Source organism: Myxocyprinus asiaticus, chromosome 23 (assembly GCF_019703515.2).
Source record: "Myxocyprinus asiaticus isolate MX2 ecotype Aquarium Trade chromosome 23, UBuf_Myxa_2, whole genome shotgun sequence".
NCBI classification, from domain to species: domain Eukaryota; kingdom Metazoa; phylum Chordata; class Actinopteri; order Cypriniformes; family Catostomidae; genus Myxocyprinus; species Myxocyprinus asiaticus.
Window position 1 is genome coordinate 41,683,206 of NC_059366.1, and position 19,695 is coordinate 41,702,900.

General features: G+C 37.8%; 1 protein-coding gene across 1 annotated transcript in view; it reads right to left on the minus strand.

Annotated features, from left to right (window-relative positions):
• LOC127413523 (MAM domain-containing glycosylphosphatidylinositol anchor protein 1-like) overlaps positions 1-19,695 on the minus strand; it is a 272,396-nt gene extending 252,701 nt beyond the window's left edge. Inside the window, exons 1-2 of the mRNA XM_051650732.1 lie at positions 19,611-19,695; positions 16,547-16,636 (exon numbers count right to left, since the gene is read on the minus strand). Coding sequence (XP_051506692.1) covers positions 16,547-16,613 — 67 coding nt within the window. The 5' untranslated portion in view covers positions 16,614-16,636; positions 19,611-19,695. The remainder of the gene's footprint in view (positions 1-16,546; positions 16,637-19,610) is intronic.

A 19,695-nucleotide genomic window follows, 5' to 3' on the forward strand; every position in this document is an offset into this window, starting at 1 on the left:
TCAGACAAAAAAATCAGACAGATTATATCTGCCCATCATTCACAAAGAGTCCCCACACACTTTAACCAATGAACTTCCATGACTTTTCCAGTTGTTCATGATTACTATTATGATTTTAAAATCATTTTAAAGATAAATTCCGGGGCACTTGTCAGGCACCAATTCCTAGAATTGCTAGGTTTATCAATTATAGAGTACAAAATGTCATTAATAAGACAAAATTTGAAACATCTATTCTAGCTCATGGAAATTGTCAGAGAAAAATGCAGATTCATTATAGAGATTTATATTCACTTTAGAAATTTCCATGACTTTACCAGGCCTGAAAATCACACTTTTAAAAATACCTGATATTTCCAGGGTTTTCTGACAGTGGGAACACTAACAAAGTTTACACAATCCCTCACCTCTTATATAAACTAAAATCATGTTAACATGCATAATGTTTACGTCTTGTGGCTATTCTTTTGAAACAGTGTTTTTTTTTTTTTTTTATATGTTTATGGACTGCCCCCATTCACTTCCATTGTAAGTGCCTCACTGTAGCCGCAATTTATTATTATTATTTTTCTATGAACAATTTTTTTGTGGCAATCATCAATATGCCACAAATGCTGTCGATTGAACTTAATTTGTACTGAACCCAGAATATTCCTTTAAACAGGCCGAATAATCACAATCACATACAAACTAATCTACTCAAACAATCTGTAAACAAATACCTATGCATAAACCTATGCCTGAATGAGACAATCTATTCTTACCTAGCTCTAATTTTCTCTGAAAGATACAAGCCCTATTACACACACTGTGAGTGCTCTCACATAATACTGCCTTTAAACCCTTATGAGACACCCAATTGCATTTAAGCCTAATCTTTAGTGTATGTGAGGCCGCCTTAAAAAAGGCTTTAAAATGCATTGTAACTGCAGGGCATTGGCGGGCAGGTTTGCATGCAAGAGCAGTGTGGGGGGTTCAAAACCCCTCGTTAATAAGAATTAGCTGAGAGGGGCCTGGGTAGCTCAGTGGTAAAAGATGCTGGCTACCACCCCAGAGTTCGCTAGTTCGCTAGTTCGAATCCCAGAGTGTGCTGTGTGACTCCAGCCAGGTCTCCTAAGCAACCAAACTGGCCTGGTTGCTAGGGAGGGTAGAGTCACATGGGGTAAGCTCCTCGTGGTCACTATAATGTTCTCGGTGGGGCATGTGCTATGTCCCACCGAGACATAGCTCCACATGTGCTATGTCTCTGTGGCAACACGCTCAACAAGCCACATGATAAGATGCATGGGTTGATGGTCTCAGACGTGGAGGCAACTGGGATTCATCCTCCGCCACCTGGATTGAGGCAAATCACTACGTGACCATGAGGACTTAAAAGTGCACTGGGGAGTGGACATTCCAAATTGGGTGAAAAAGGGGGGAAAAAAAATAAAAAATTAGAATTCGCTGAAAACTCTGTGGAATTGCAGGCATACATGTGTACAAAATGTACTGATTGCATAGCAATGTATATTAATTTGTTTAGCTTGTAACAATTAAATATATTCTTTTTCTTTAATAAGCAGTGAAACAATTTAGTTTTAAATATTATTAATATTTGAAAAACCTTTGTCCCTCAAATCAAAGTCTGGTGATGTAAACAACATGTAGGTTACAAAAAAATATCAAATAAAAACATAAAGCAGAGAGGACCCCTTTAGGCCCTGTGTAAAGTTTTAAAAATATATATTTTAGATAATTTTATGAAAAGGCACATTTTCACATGAAGTAACCCTGATAAAAATGTTTTACCTTGAAAAATAAGTTGTGTACAATCTTATGTATTTAAGGTTTAAGGAAAGTATTTTAATAACTTTTACCTGCCGGTTACACCAATTTAAATTTTTTAAATGATTTAATCCATTTTATCATATATATATATATATGTGTGTGTGTGTGTGTGTGTGTGTGTGTGTGTGTGTGTTTCAAAGATTAAATTAATTCAAATTAAGAATAAGCTGCAATGTGGACCAGACCTTTTGCAGTTTAGTCAAAGGTCTGGCTTTGTGACACTAGGTAGAGAGTGACTGGTGTTATACCCAGCCAAAATGGTTTGTGCAGACCAGACATAATTTATTATCTTGTATAAATGCATGACGTTTTCATCTCTTGCAGATCTCTCTGCTTCAGAACAGTTTTTGCAATAAGAGTTAATAAGAGAATTTACTGTGATTTCCACTGCTGAGCAGCGGCTTTCTCAGAAGAGACACTCTGTGTTGTGTTGTATCTCTTGAGCCCAAAGCAGGTGCAGGATTCTGTCTCTCACACACACTTACACAGGCACAAGCTTGGCACACTGGTAGGCATTAATCTTCTTTTGTTCATCATGCACAAATCACAGCAAACAATGGCTAATCATTGAGCAGGCCTTATTGACAAATGTTTGCAGGAAGACACGAGTGAACAAAGAGCTCAAACAGAGGAGAAGAAATAAGAGGAGAAGTAGATATTAAAGGAGTGAAATCATGAACACCTGTGCAGGGGTGGTACTAGCATTTTGATCGTTAGGGTGGGAAACAGGTTGTCCTTGATCGTGTTTCGATGTCGGGCCAAGGGGGTGTCAGAAGTCTCAGCAGATGGGGGACACAAGACCCCAGCCCCCCATTAGACCCAGCCATGCACAAACAATATACAGGTGGCCATATACATATAAAAGAGACACAACAATAAAAACTATGCATTTATCCATAAAAAAATAAATATAAATCCATAAAATACAGTTAAAAAAAAAAAAAAAAGGACTTAAATATTGATCTGTTTCTCACCCACAACTATTATATTTCTTCTGAAGACATGGATTTAACCACTGGAGTCTTATTGATTCCTTTTATGCTGCCTTTAAATGGTTTTTAAAGCTTCAAAGTTCTGGCCACCATTCACTTGCATAATATGTACCTACAGAGTTGAGATATTCTTCTAAGAATCTTCATTTGTGTTTTGAAGAAGAAAAAAAAGTCATACACCTCTGGGATGGCATGAAGGTGAGTAAATTATGATTTTCATTTATGGGTGAACTATTCCTTTAACAAATGCCTGGCCATCACATCAATGCCCTGATTACCATCTCCAGCATGACTACATTTCTCAGATATCTTGACAAAAAAAGATATATACCAATTACATTTTTCATTTTCAGTCCTAAGCATATGTGTGAGTCACACCATAGAGACCATAATCCTACTGCAATGACAGAAAACACTGAGCGAGGGTGATGTTATCTGTCCTGCATTCCTGTTGCTAATGAAACACTTGTTCAAGTTCTGATCAGATGTGTATTAATCAGTGTGTTCAAGAGGAATTGAAAATCAGAGTCAGTGAAGAGTTAAGAATCACACACACACTCACAAACACAACGTGCACACAGAATAAACACAATCCAAAGTTGTCCAGAAAACCGACAAATGCCTCCAGTGATTTGGGCTGGTGGTGAATACTTTAGCAAAGAATGAAAAGAGAAAAAAATTGCACTGTCTGAGCACAGAACAAGAGAGTTCTTTGACAAGATTTAAAAATGTGGTTTCAGATTGAACTGGTGCTACATTTTTGCAAACTGATATTACAGTATGTGGTTCACCATGCAGCAGTTCCTAGATTAAATCTAGGTGGTACTGTGTGGTGCTAAAAGAGAGTTAAATGTTCTCCAAAAACAGATGAGGTTTTTAACGTTAATCCTCTGTCGAGTTTAAATCAACAATATCGACCTCCTTACCCTAAATCTTAAACCTAAACTTAACCGATAGTGTCAGAAAAAGCAAATGTGACCTGAAAAATGCAATTGCTGAAGCAACCATGTCATTTTGTGGTGCTTCTTAGACATTTTCAGCTCATAACTTGGGTGCTCTTTGGGACTCGTACCCCAGTTCTTTCCATCGCAAGTGCAACGCTCTATCAGTTGAGCTACCGCACAATTTGATCACATAACTAGCTTCTAAATGTACTTGCTTATGTAATGCAAACAGTGAAACGTCTTGCCTTGCAAGGCACGCGCTATGGTAAAAGTGTTTAAATGTCATAAGACAACATTGTGTGAGAAACAGGGCAAAAAGTAAGCGTTTATGAACTGATGATCTACTGTTTTACTTGTGATTTGCGAACAATCTTAATTGTCTTTCAAAAAAGGCTTAATTTTCCATATGCAAAATATAATTCCTTATTTGTCCTTTGATTTTGGACCTGGACATGTGAGATACTCCCTTACAATAAACTTTTCAGTGATCTTCCACCTTTTACAAAACAGCCTCTAATCACATACACACACAGTTCTGCTGTTTAGTGCTGCTAAAGCATTAATAATTCAAGGCTGTTTGGAGGAGGCTTGTGTTTATTCTGCAGAGAGAGGAGTGGGATGCAGAGGGAGGTTTGGATAGAGAATCACTGATCGGGGTGATGCACGAGTGAGCTGAAGGCAAGATCTGTCTGGGACGGAAGCATTGACAGATACTAGGAAGAACAAACAGATTATAGAAGAATGATGCTCCTCTTAAGGACTGAAAAGGGAAACAGAGGAACACACAGACGGAAAGACAGGAAATGAGGAAGGAGAATTTTGTGTTGTCAAGTCGACATCTCTCGTTCTTCCCGAAACCAGGCAATGCCCACAATTCCAGAAAGTTATGCTGATTCCGTTACTCACTGGTCCGTTTTACACTTGATATTAAGATGTGTTTATGGCGATCTAATCAAAAATAGAGGTATAAACAGGACTTCTGAACACATGTTAGTCCTGTGGGTCGTCTTCATTAACTCACCATGACCTCATTGTGGCCTCAGTTGGCCGTCAGGTGTTTGGAACTACTAAAAGTGTAAGACCATATCACACGCTCCACAGAATGAATGGAAAGGCATGGACAGTTATGGATGACAGACTCCAGTCTCTCTGTCTGGAGTCTGACAGACAAGGATTATAGTAGGCAGTTTTTGACTGACAGAGAGCAGGTATCTTCAGTCAGAGACTCACATACATCATTAACTTCGTCTTAAACCGCCCTTTCATGTACATAGGTATAGGGTGAACCATCTGCAGACTAATGAAGTCTACAGTAGAAGGTGGAGATGTGTCTCCCTTCTATAGCTTACAGACTTTTTTTATTAAAACACATTTAAAATAGTTTTTATTTTTGCCACAGAGAGCCTTGCGTTCCATACAAAAAATATTTAGTTACAGGTCATGCTACAAACTAACGTTCATAACTTCTTCAAACAAATAATTTGTATTTACACAGGGTACAATCACTCTCATCATTTTATTGTATTTACAGGAATAGTTCACCCAAAAATAAAAAAACATCTGTCATCCTTTATTCACCCTCATGTCGATCCAAACCCGTATGACTTTCTTTCTTATGTGGAACAAAAAAGGAGATGTATCTTGGTCCATCTTTTCAATACAATGGCAGATAGTGTCTCGGCAATTTAAACAACTTTACAGCTCAAATAATACACAAGTTTTAACAGAAGAATTTATTTATTTATATTTCTTTAAACACTCTGAATATTTGCATCCATTCACTTCATTGTAAAGTGCCTAATTGTAACCTTGATATCTTTTTTTAAAGAAAAGGAGGGATTGGTCAAAATTATTTTTGTGGTAATCAATATTATGACTCAAATGCTGTTGATTGAGCTTAATTTGTATCGAACCTGGAATATTCCTTTAAAAAGGCCCCAAAAAGTTAAAAAAATAAATGTAAATAAATGACATAAAATTAGTCCATGCGACTCCTGGGTCACATTCCAAGTTTTCTCATGACATACGATAGGTTTTTGTGAGAAACTATCTGAAATGTACCGGATTTTCTGAAAATAAAGGCGCACCTGACTATTAGTCACACCGGGTCAAAATTGCATTGTTGAGAGAAAAAAAAATGTATTCAGACCCCTGACCAATTATCTCATATTACTGAATTACAAATGATGCAATGAAATTTCATTCTGTTTGATATTTTATTTTAAAACACTGGAACTCAACATTGGTTTTATGTTGGGAAATGTATTTTTTTTTTAAAATACAAAACAGAAATATCTAGCTTGCGTAAGTACTCAGTCCCTGTGCTGTGGATGCTGCCAGGTTACACAGATGAAAGGAATTGCCCTAACAAGGACACAATTACTTTACCATTGGCATCCACCTGTGAATCATTAAAGTTGCAATCACATGTTCTGGATAAAAAACCCATTGTTGAAGGATCATTGGTCAGGCTGTGAATCTGAAGGAAAATGAAGACCAAAGAGCATTCCACAGAAGTTAGAGATAAAGTAATAAAAATGCATAGATTAGGGAAAGGCTACAAAATAATATCCAAATGTTTGGTTATCCCAGTGAGCACAGCTGGATCAATAATCAGGAAGTGGAAGCTGCACCTCACCACCCAGGCACTGCCAAGAAAAAGCCATCCCTCAAACTCCACGTGCTAACAGAAAGGAGACTTGTGAGAGAAGCTACAGAGAGGCCAACAATCACTTTGAAGGAGCTACAGAGTTCAGTGGCTGGGAATGGAGTAATGGTGCACCAGTCAACCATATCAAGAGCACTGCATAATGCTGGCCTGTATGGAGGGTGGCAAGAAAGAAGCCGTTACTCAAAAAGTACCATCTGAAAGCACGTCTGGAGTTTGCCAGAAAGCATGTGAGTGACCCAGCTGCGATGTGGGAGAAAGTTTTGTGGTCAGATGAGACCTTTTTGGCCAAAACTCAAAGCGCTATGTGTGATGCAAACCTAACACTTCCTATGCCTCAAGACACACCATCCATACAGTGAAGTATGGTGGTGGCAGCATCATGCTGTGGGGATGAATCTCATCAGCAGGGACTGGGCATCTTGTTAGAACTGAAGGAAGAATGGATGGAGCAAAATGTAGGGAAATACTGCAAGAGAACCTGCTTCAGTCCGCTAAAAAACTGAAGCTTGGGAGGAAATTCACCTTTCAGCATGACAATGATCCCAATCACAAGGCCAAAGCAACACTGGAGTGGCTCAAGAACAAAAAGATAAATGTCCTACAGTGGCCCAGTCAAAGTCCTGATCTCAATCCTACTGAGAATCTGTGGCATTATTTGGAAATTGCAGTCTACAAGCATCACCCAACCAACCTGAACAACCTGGAGCAAATCTGCCGAGAAGAATGGGCCAAAATCACTTCGTCACAGTGTGCAAAGCTTGTACATATGTACCCCAAAAGACTTAAAGCAGTTATTGCAGCAAAAGGGGGCTCAACCAAATATTAATGTGTGGGGGTTGAATAATTATGCAAGCAAGATATTTCAGTTTTTTATTTTTCATAAAAATATTTCCCAACAAAAAAACAATGTCACCTTACAATAACTGATTTTGAGTTTCAGTGTTTTAAAATAAAATATCAATCAGAATTAAATTTCAGTGTACCATTTGTAATTCGGTAATATGAGAGAATTGGTCAAGGGTCTGAATACTTTTGCAAGGCATCTGTGTATAAGTCACACTGACAGAGATTTAATCTGGCAGGCACTAGGACCCGGAAGCAGCCGCCTGACTAACATTCAGCAAATCAAATGTCAAATCCGCTTTGTGAACATTACCTCAGAATCTACACATCATTTCACAGTGATTTTGGGCTTGTTTTAAACGGGAGAATTTGCTTTAAAAGTGCACTTAGTAATTTTTTCCTCATTACAAAAAACTGTGCTGCTTAAGGAATGAACTGTAATTTTGAAACATATGTTGGAAAACATGAGCACTCACATTAAAATGAAGACTCCAGTCATATCAGTAACCTTATAAAAGTTTTATTTTACATGGAGAGGGTCTGCACATGGGGGCTGCCATGTTAGATTCACATGACCAGCCAAATACTACTCGCTTAATCTCAGTAACCATCCTGTTATTTTACACTTTCACTCATTGATTAAAGTAATCATGGCTGACTGTGAATTGTGATTTTTTACATTGGCATCAGTAACTGAAAACTATTGCGTTTGAATGATGATGCATCCAGGCCACTAGGTGTCAGTGTAAGTCTAAGACGACATGAACAAGAACTTTAAGCAATCGTGTGTAACAGTTTCTAATTTCTTTTTAATGTTTCATGATAGAAACGTGACAAGTAAGCCACATCTGTTTATAACATCAGTAACTCTAGGCTGTGCTGCCTGTGCACAAATAAACAGCTTTTAATCTGTGAGTAAAACAATATGCCTGATGTGTTCTATTCATTAATTAACGTTAGCAACTGTGGATATTTCTGATATTTGCAACCCTCTTTGCAAAGTATTAATTATCTGGTTCACTGACTAAATATTTTACTACGAGTGTGATGAAACGTCATTTTGCGGGCATGTGAGGAGTTGCGTTTGACAGCGGTTTAGAGTTTGTTAGAACAATAATGTTATGATTGACAGAATATTTAAACTGGTTGCATAAAGTACTTAGTAAAGGCAAAATATTCTGAATTGGCAACTTTAAAATGCTTCTACCGTCTCTCTGACTGGTGTTTTCATATGTTTTGGTGCGCGTATGTTTGACCAGCCGACATCAGTTACGCATAATTATCTATATAAGTCGCTTTGGACTATAAGTCGCAGGACCTTTCAGATAATGAAAAACAAAACACAGCGACTTATATTCTGGAAAATACAGTAAGTAATTTTAAAGTTAAAATCTTGATGTCTGTTGCACACTAGAAGCTTTCTCATGAGTACCTGAGAAGCTTGTTCATTTTCACTGAAAAATGAATAACATTTCGGGTTGTTTTTCAACAAAATGTATTTCTTCAGAAGACTTGGAATATTTAGCACGAGTTGCATGGACTGCTTTTATGATATTTTGAGTCCTTTTTTTAAGCTTTAAAGTGAGGCACTATCCACGACCATAGTATTAAAAATATTGAAAGTCATATGGGTTTGGAACAACATGAATGTGGGTACATTATGACAGAATTTTCATTTTTGGTTGAAATATTCCTTCACAGTTAAAGGCCATCTAACTCTTTCAGCCATGGCTGTGTTCACAATATAGCACAACTACAAGCATTCTAAACGTGACTATCAATGGTTAAATTTATGCAGGAAGACAAGACCAATCACAATTTGGTATGCAAATAGATGTGGAAAAAAGAAGCCCAATAGCAGTATAGCAATATTATGATGCCACTATTGCTGTCTGCAATCTTTTAAATGCTGTATATTCTACCAATGTCAATAGAAGACATTCAAACTTTTATTAAATTGAATATTAAAGTATAAAGTGCATGCTGAAGTTTAATTCTTAGGGCTTTAGAGCCCTAACCAGAATGTTTCAGAAATATCAGTACAGTGCTGCCTTGCAAGCACTATAATGAAACAGTAATAATGTTATATTAGCTAGATGTGGTAAAAAAATAATGCAGTTAAACATATTTAATTAATCTCACTTCACCAGCACTAATTTATACAGGGGAAGGCTACGCTTTCACTCGCTTTCCACAGTACACCGTCTGCCTACGTTCCTGTCTCTCTCTCTTTGAGCTTTTCACCAAAACATTTCCTGACAAATGCTTGCCAGTTTCTCACAGCCTGCAAATGATTTTTTTTTTTCCCCACAGAAAATACAGCTGAAACCTCAAACATATGTACAAGAGGAGTGAGAGGGGTTGTGTTGTATTATTGAACACAAGAGCTGGTGTATGAGAGAGAGAGGCCTTGGTTATTAGACATCTACACTTTTGAATAGCACTCTCATTAGAAAACATTAAAGTGTTTCGGAAGGTTGGATATCCTTAGTGCACTCAGTTCATTCGGTCAGTTGTTAGGTAGTCAGGAAGGAAGGAAAGAAAGTAGGAAGAAAGGAAGAAAACAAGAAAACATTTTAGCATTCAAATAACATGTACAGTAGCACCACATATAAATCAACGCTTTGTATTGCATCTGTTTTTTGTTTTTTTCAGTGTTTTGTGTCATCAATATTTAGATCCTGTGTCAAGTTAAAAATAGTTCAACTTTGAAAAACTCATCGTGAGACCCCTGTGTAGTGTTCTAAATATTCTTACTGTATGTTCATGAGCTTTTTGCAATGCTTTTCCCTTAAAGTTACTTTTGAAGAACTAAAAAAATGTCTCTGATACTAGGTACTGAATCTAATCACTCTTCAGTGTATCGAACTGACAAAACGCCTTTTAGATCGAATTGAAAACCAAAGATTTGTAAATTGATTCATTTTGCTGTCAACTTAAAAATTCACACCCTACTACTGTAAATAATAATCACAATTAATCTCACTGGGAAGCTTAGGCATTAATGCATTCAGTTTTCCCTTAGTAGCTGTATTTCAAGCATTGTGAAATGCTATAATTGTGCTTTCGCCAACCTGGTTTCACAGAAACACGTTACTACACTTCTAGAGTTAAGGCCTGTTCACACCAAATCCGAGAAGATTTTGCGAGACAAATCTCTCATGGTAGGTCTATTCACACTGAGTCTGTGAAAAACTAAAACTATTTCACTCCTGTACAGTAGATGGCGCTGTTGCCATGCTGTTGTTATACCAGTTTCCTGTCCGCACCTTCAGCTGTTAGAGATTCATATAATGTACGCTGTTAAAGAATTTATTTACCTAATTTGGTATAACTGTTTCATTATGTTTTTCCATGGTGTTGATGCATTTTGAGGAGTATATAATCTGTGTGTTTTATGTGTGTGAGATGAGTAAAGAGCGTTGTTGGATATTTATTTGCACATGTATTTTGCTACGAGTATATTACGAACGGACACCTGAAGCCAACTTCTCTTTTTATAATGCCTGGATTAATGTCTGGATAATATAACACAAGGTACAGTGGTATAATTACACGTGGAATAATGTACATTAAGAACAACAGGTATATTATAAAATATATCTGTCTTTTCTTTATTAGAATTATTGCAATACTTTGTAATATTATCCTTGTAATACAATTAGCAGTGTGGTTCTGCAATTCGTTTGTCTACAGCATATAGCATGTAAAGAGTCTTTTTCGGGGATTTGACCATAAGCAGACTTTCAAAAACAGAACGGGTTTATATTTGCAGTACAAAGGGTTCATGAACTGCAACTATTTATTTTTAATTATATACTTTTCATGGGTGTGTATCAGCTGTATGTATGCCGGTGTTTGCCAGTTGATTAGTGCTACCAACACGCTGGATTGAGCAGCTGCAGTGACTGACAAAAAGCTGTTATCTCATTGGTCAGTTTTCATCGCAGTCCAAATGTAAAAAAAAAAATCGGAAAACTCTCCTAAAAAAAAACCTTTGGATTGTCGGCGGACGATTTGTCTGACCCGATGTGCATAGTGCCATAGGAATGCATTGTTACCGTACAAAAGCTCTTTCAGAACAAACATTCGTACCGAAAAATGGACTTGGTGTGAACAGGCCTTTAAACATTAGGATACTAGAGGCACTATGCCAACAATGACTTTTATTCCCTTTCACACGAATCACAATTAAAAATGTAGATTATCAGTTCATAAACACTTACTTTTCACCCTGATCTGCACACAATGCTAATGTATCTTATGATAAGTTTAAGTTTGTGGGCAATGGAGGCATCAGGAGGCAACGAACTGTCAGTGTGAGTATTTTATTACTCTTCAACATCACTCAAAACCTTTAACAAAAAAAGGCACTCAGTGGCCAAATATACACAAACGAGTCTTTGTTAGTCAGGCGGGCACATGTAGCCACAACTCTCTCTACTGTCTCTCTCTCCCACACTGATGCTCTGGTGTGCCTTATCAGGTCTCCCTACACCATTGCTATAATGAGAGACAGGTGTTAGAGTAATCACAGCCCAGGTGACGAGCCTTACCGCTCTCCCTCTCCCGCAGACAGACACATGACCATGCCCACCCCCCCATGCCACATATCTTATTACAACTAAACGTTTACTTAAGTGCATGACTTGTAAGGCAATGCATTTTAACATTTGCATTACATAACCAACTTCATTAACAAGCTTGTTTGAGTGTGATCAAATTGCGCAGTAGCTCAACTGATAGAGTGTTGCACTTGCGATGCAAAGGACTGGGATATGAGTCCTGAAGAGAACGCAAGTCGATGCGTTAGCCAAAAGCATTATAGAAGCACCATGAAATGATGAGATTGCTTCAACAGTTGCATTTTTCAGAAAACCATAGATTTGTGAAATGAATCAATTTGCTGTCAACCTAAAGATCCACATCCCTACTATCACAATTAATCTCAAGATTTTATTTTACAGCTGAGGAATTAATGCATTCCCTTACCTACTAGATTTTGATCATTTTGAAATGCAACTTCAGCTACATTTGAAACTTTCAATAACAAGTACTTCAGTATTTGGGTACCCATGCCCATCCCTTATTTTTTCACACTGTATAGGTTTGGCATCTCAAAAGTTAGTGAGCAAGGCTTTGTTACTGTGGGTTAAATCAGTGTCAACTTAAAATTACAAGGGTGAAACATTGCTTAAAAGTGGCTAGGATTACACATATTATGAAAAGACCTTATCTGAATAGAATTGTATAGTATTGTCCTCCCCTTAACCAGATACTCTCATGCATTCATCAAAACTGTTCATTCTCATGCACTCCCTGTCATCACCTGCTGTCCACTCACACTTCACACAGCCATTAACCCATGACTCTGTGTGTCTAAGTCACCATTCACCACTGACCTACATCCAGGTTAACCAGATGAAAATCCACTCTGAGTTCCTTTCCGTGTCATAAAATTCTGCTTCAGGGAGGATCTCTGGTGATCCCCAAGAGAACCCCCCACTGACAGACACGCGCAGATAGCACACCATGGGTCACTAACGCTAAAATAAAACTACAGTCACCATCGGAAATACATGCTGACCTGCAGGTTAATAGAATTTTAAGAGAGTGACAAACACGCACACGTATCAAAAACTAAACGTGAGTAAGCTGAATGAGAGATGATGACAGAGGCAGAGGGCTAAAGAAAAATATAGTGAGGAAGAAAAGAGGGAGATGAAAAGAGTGACAAAGCATAGAAGAGCTAGACAGTGCATGACAGGCCATGAGAAAAAGAGTGAGAGCGATAGTCTGATGAGATAGTAATAAGATAATTTAACTGTGTAGAGAAATATAGACTATTTTCAAAGTGAAGAAAGAGAGTTGGAAGAAGGGACATAAGAACATTTTGGCAGGATAGAGCCAGTAAGACTGAAAAAGAGGAAGTAATCAGAGAGAGATACAGGACAAAGGGTGATTCTTTTGAAGAGCAGAGGACAGTGGTACGGTTAATCTCAAGAAACCTGTCAAGAACCAAATTTAGGGTGAAAAAAATAATTTGAAAAAGAAATACGAAATTATGTTTTGCTTAAAGAAAGCGAAAGCACATTGCGCAAGCAACCTCAGAGACACGGGTTCTGGAAGTCCAGCAAGTAGTCGTGTTCACATAAAAAAAAAAGTGAGCACTAATCAGAGGTTGCATTTGTACACTAAAATTGCATTTTTACTCCATTAATGGTTAGGTTTAGGGTTGAGGTTTGGGTTAATAAAATATCCATTCCTGTTGTATCTACAACTAAAAATACAGCTTGCTTTTGGTGCCACTCTGTGGACATTTCACACAGAAACTGGAGCTCACACATGCCCATAAGTTCAACAAAACTTCCAGCTTGGCCACTGGGGGGAAGTTCTTCAAATTACAGTATGTACAGACCGATTTCTGCTCCAGATCTTTCGACCTACTGTCGCTGAATTTTCTTGTCGCTGAATGAGAATCATTAAATCCTGGATATTTTTTAAGAAGCTATATTCTCTCCTTTTTATTCTTATTAAAATAGGATGAAGGTTCAGTCACCACACACATTCTTAAAAAGCAGTCCCTAACTTCAGTTACGTTCTCATTATGAAAGTTCATTCTTGCTGGCCCTTAAAGGGATAGTTCACCCAAAAATAAAAATGATCTTATTATTTTCTCATCCTGAGGCCATCCCAGATGTGTATGACTTTCTTTCTTCTACACAACACAAACAAAGATGTTAAGAAAAATATTTCAGCTCTGTAGGTTCATACAATGCAAGTGAATGGTGAAAGGTCCAAAAAGTACATAAAGGCAGCATGACTGTTATTGATAAAACTTGAGCGGTTTAATCCACGTCTTTTGAAGCGATATGATAGGTGTGGGTGAGAAACAGATCAATATTTTAGTCCTTTTTTACTGTAAATCCAGACTTTCACTTGGTGGTGGTGTAGTGGACTAAAGCACTGAACTGGTAAGTGGAAGGCTGTTGGTTCAATCCCCACAGCCACCACCTTTGTGTCCTTGAGCAAGGCACTTAACTCCAGGTTGCTCCAGGGGGATTGTCTCTATATTCAGGGCACTGTAAGTCGCTTTGGATAAAAGCGTCTGCCAAATGCATAAATGTAAATGTAAATTCCACATTCTGGTGTGCAAGTGACTTTCACTTTCACATTCAGCCACCTAGTGGTTGGGGCTGTCAAATGTGGAGATTTATAGTAAAAAAAGGACTTAAATGTTGACATGCTTCTCACCCAGACCTATCATATTGCTTCTGAAGACATGGATTTATTTTAGGTTACTTTTATGCTGCTTTTATGTCCTTTTTGGACCTTCTGAGTTCTGGTCACCATTCACTTGCATTGTGAGGACCAACAGGGCTGTGGTATACTTCTAAAAATCATCATATGTGTTCTGCAGAAGAAAGAAAGCCTGAGAGTGAGTAAATAATGAGAGGATTTTCATTTTTGGGTGAACTATCCCTTTAAAATATGCTTTATTTTCTTTATTAAAATAAAATTTTCTGAAACGTGACCTGGATATTCTTTCGTAAGGTTCAACCAGTACATGTAAAACATCTTAACACTCGTTAAAGTCATGATCACAGAGAGTTAACAGGCCCCATAGCAAAGAAAGCAAGTGGGAAGAGAAGAAGAAAGTGAAGTCTCTCTCACTCTGAGGTTATGCTGCCCTTAATTAACTGAGCTGGCATTCTCTCTCACACCATGAAGGCTGGTTTTTACCTTGCTGTCAACTATGAGGCCTCCACAAAAATATTTAACTCAGCACACCCTCATGACTAAAAGTAATAAAGTCTAAAAAGGTCAGTCAACTTTGTCTAACAGAGACTGGAGTGAAAATTTGTGGCTTGACATTAATTTTAAAAATCAGGTGAGTCTGTAAAGAAATAAGAATATAGGACGAGAGGGACTGAGAGAAAGATGTCGATGCTCAAAAAAAAAAAACATAATTAGGTTTTGTTCAGCCAAAGATGCCTATACTCAGTGGCAAAACTACAGACAGTGCAGGGTGTGCCAAGCTGGCCGCGAAACGAGCAGCGATATGCCAAAGTGGGCCGCGATATGCAGAAGGGGACAGTGACACGCTGCAAAAATGCAACGACTTTGCGACAGTTAGGTGTCAGTTCACTGCTCAACCCATTCATTGTATGGTATCCACAAACGGTGACTTACTGTCGTAACACACTAATTGACCATTACGCTCTCTCTCCAATGCTTAAAGATCTCAATCCTCAATATTCGGCCAGATCAAGATCACATCAGGGCAATTTTATGCATTCTCGGTACTTGTGTAATTAAGTATTGGAATTGAACTTGCCAGTGGATAGTGATGTCGAACAAAGTCCACAAGAACGTAAGAACACAAAAGAACACACAGTGAGAAACAGCCGTTGTTAGCACAATGCTAATTTGCTAGGGTGTTCTGGTTGGGTTCTAGGACGTTGCTACTTAAGGTGTTCTGGGTGGTCGCTAGGTGGTTGCTTACTGGTCCAATTCAAAAGTGTGAAAATTCTGAAGAAAGTTTGATTGCTTATAAAAATAAAAGCACATCTCTTCTCAAAAAGATACACGATTTGAGGTAACATCAATGTCCGTAGTGCAAACATGCAGGACAAATTACATGACAAAGATTAATACTTTGGGTTAAAAAATCCCTATTGCTCTATGTGAAATAATAAGGGTGCTACTTGCTTAAAAATAACTTGAGAAATGTCAATAACCTTCAGAGTTTACCTCAACACCAACTTTGTATTCTCAGAAGCAACTTATATCACTTCAAAACGACAAATAGAACACCGAATCAGAGACATAATTCCCTTTTTCACGCTTTTTATGTGTCATAATGTTCTAGAGGCTCTAAATGTTCTCTCACCTCACACTAAATTGACCTCTTAATTCCTTTTCACAAACTGACAGTAAGTGCAGTAAATTCGATGGATACAACGATACAAAATGATTACTTATTCAAAGAAGAAATCCTTTGGCACACGCCGAGGTGACGTGATCAGTGTCAAACCAAGGAGACATTACTGCATGTTTGCACGATATTACGGCAAATAAATGGGGAAAATGCACAAACTTCATGCTAAAGCATAATTATAACAAGTAATATGATGTAATGAGCTTGATGAATCTTTCTAAAGTCTTTTGATAGTAGCCTACTTATAGAACGTATTCTGCTCTGTATAATTCCATGGAGTGAATGAGTTTGTGTTCATCGTTTCAACCCAGTGTAAAGTTCTTACCATAAACTCCTTGTGTTTGCGCATACCGGTGGAGGACCGAAAATAATAAAATGCAGAAAAGCTCCATCTTCAGGTGCGATCCCTCATTACCTGCAGAAAAAAACACAAAACGCAAAATAACAACCGGCTCTGAGACACCACAGCACAAGGTCAGAATTAAAATAAGTGTCCCTAACATGCCGTCATCATCATGAAAATCATAACAAGAAGTTAAATTATCCTAACAAATTGTTATTCACCGATTCATGTATTTGTATCCCTACATTGTCCCAGTGCATGCATTCAAGGGAGTTAAGGACAGACAATTCATTTCCCAAACCATGGATTATCTGCAGATTACAGGAGCTGTGTTGTTTGATGGGATTGAATGCAGGGTTATTTCATTTACATTTACATTTATTCATTTGGCAGACGCTTTTATCCAAAGCGACTTACAAACGAGGAATCATCATAAGCGATTCATCAAGTGGTACGAAAGGTGCTGCATTACAAAGTTTCACTAGCATCAGAATAGTAGTATCCAAGACAGATTAGAGTGCAACAAGAATATATATATATATATATATATATATATATATATATATATATATATATATATATATATATATATTTTTTTTTTTTATGAGTGCATGGTTAAGTGCTCATGAAAAAGATGTGTTTTTAGCCGTTTTTCGAAGACAGAGAGTGAGTCTGCTTCATGGATGGAGTTGGGAAGGTCATTCCACCAACGTGGTACAATGAAACCGAAAGTCCAGGAAAGCGTTTTGGTGCCTCTCTGTGTTGGTACAACAAGGTGCCGCTCATTAGCTGACCGCAGGCTTCTGCTGGGAACTTAGCTCTGCAGAAATGATTTTAGGTACGCTGGAGCAGACCCAGTGACTGTTCTGTATGCCAGCATCAGAGTCTTGAATTTGATACATGCATCAACCATCAGCCAGTGAAGAGAGACAAGGAGTGGTGTAACATGCACTCTCTTTGTTTCATTAAAGACCAGATGTGCTGCTGCATTCTGGATCATTTGCAGGGGTCTAATTGCACATGCAGGGAGCCCTGCAATTAGAGTATTACAGTAGTCCAGTCTAGTTATGACAAGTGACTTAACAAGAAGTTGTGTGGCATGTTCAGAGAGGAAGGGTCTTATCTTCCTGATATTGTAGGGTGTAAATCTAAATGATCGTGCTGTCTATGAGATGTGGTCTGTGAAATTGAGTTGGTTATCGATGGTTACCCCTAGATTTCTGATATTGCTTGGCAGTTAAGGACGATCAGATACATGATTTATTAAACCTGGCCTGAGTTGGTCAAATCAACCGTAGGCATGCAGTTTTGTAGCTATTTAAACTGATTTGTCAGAGAAATATCGCTGAATTTAACTCACTGTTCAATAACTTCGTGCACCGACTGGTTTTGACTATGGGTGGGTTCCCCGAAGAACATTAGCCTACAGTATAACCTACATTTATACACATTGATAGTTCATGCATTTGAACATATATGTACAAATGTAAATTCCACACACTAGCCTATTTTGGGGAAATATATGTTACATAGGCCTATATGATTATGAAAATGGCCATTTTTGTAGTATTTTTTAATATGTTGCATATATTTACAAGTATGTGATTTTTTTATATCAGTAGAAACCACAGCCTATATGAGCACTGCAGTATATTTCATATGTGTTTTACGTATATTGCCATATATACGATACGTAAATAACACCCCCAATGCAAGTAGTGCTTAGATAACGTGTAAATCCTCTATATGCAATTTAAATGGACCTTTCTCTTTTGGTCCCCATTTATCAGAGCAAAGGGACACACACACACACACACACACACACACACACACACCATCGGTGCGGCTATCCTTATGAGGACTCTCCATAGACATAATTATTTTTGTACTGTACGAACTATAGATTATATCCCTTAACCCTAACCCTACCCCTAAACCTAACCCTCACAAAAAACTTTCTGCATTTTTACATTTTCAAAAAAACATATTTTAGTATGTTAAGCGATTTGGATTATGGGGACACTAGAAATGTCCTCATAAACCACATTTATAGCATAATACCCTTGTAATTACCAGTTTGTAACCTAAAAATGTTGTCCTCATAAACCACCCAAACCCACCCACACACACACAAAATCCATACCTATGCATTTTCATTACTTCAAACCCAATTCACATAATATCCGAGAGTAATAAGTGTTGATACAACTTTAACAATATTCTGCCGGCTGTGCATTACACACTTCAAATTTGACCAATAGTTCAAACTTTATGTAGGCCTAATTTTAGAAGCTTTACTAATTAACTAATAGCCTATATTCTGAATATCGAAAAGAAATACGTGACCTGCAATAGTTTTCACACTTAAATAAAACGAGGATTGCAACAGCAAGTTTGAAGGTGCTCCAGTAGCATGACATGCATTTTCTTGTTGCATAGGCTTTAACTGCAGAGTCCCCTATAATGATGATCCAAGTTCCGTGTATTCTCTTTACCTGCGTTTGTCTTGGGACACTTTTAATTAAATTTCATTAAACCAGCAGTCAGTTTTGGGATGGCGTAGTAGTTTAAAATCTGGTCTGATAACTAAATGGTTCAAACTCTGCACTGGACAATTAACTACCACTATCGCGTTCTTGATTAAGACACATAATCTCAGATTAATCCAGGAAGGAACGTGTGATAATGAATATACTGGAAGTTGTTTTGGATAAAACATCAGCTAAACAGCACTGCACATTAGTGGAAAAAATATAAGTTATGACACTCGCGCAGGAATGAGAAAACTGCAAAAATGGTTGCGTAAATGATCCTGAGCATTTGCGTTAAAACTCGTGAAAACTTGCTCTTGGCTCATTTGGAATGTCCGAGCATTAATGTGTTTGCATTAAAAGCACAAACACATTTTAACTCATTTGATCAGGGAGAAAAAAATATATGTATACTGCATATCCTCTGTGTGAGAGGATCTTTGGGTGTGGATATTTTGCGAAGCCTTACAAAACCTCTTTCATGAATTGAAGATGTAGCTACAGCTATAGCCTACCTTTATATGTGCGAGCTCAGTCTCCTCGCAGTAAGATCAGTGAGATGCTTCCCAAAATCCTTAATTCCTTTTCAAAAGATCGTCC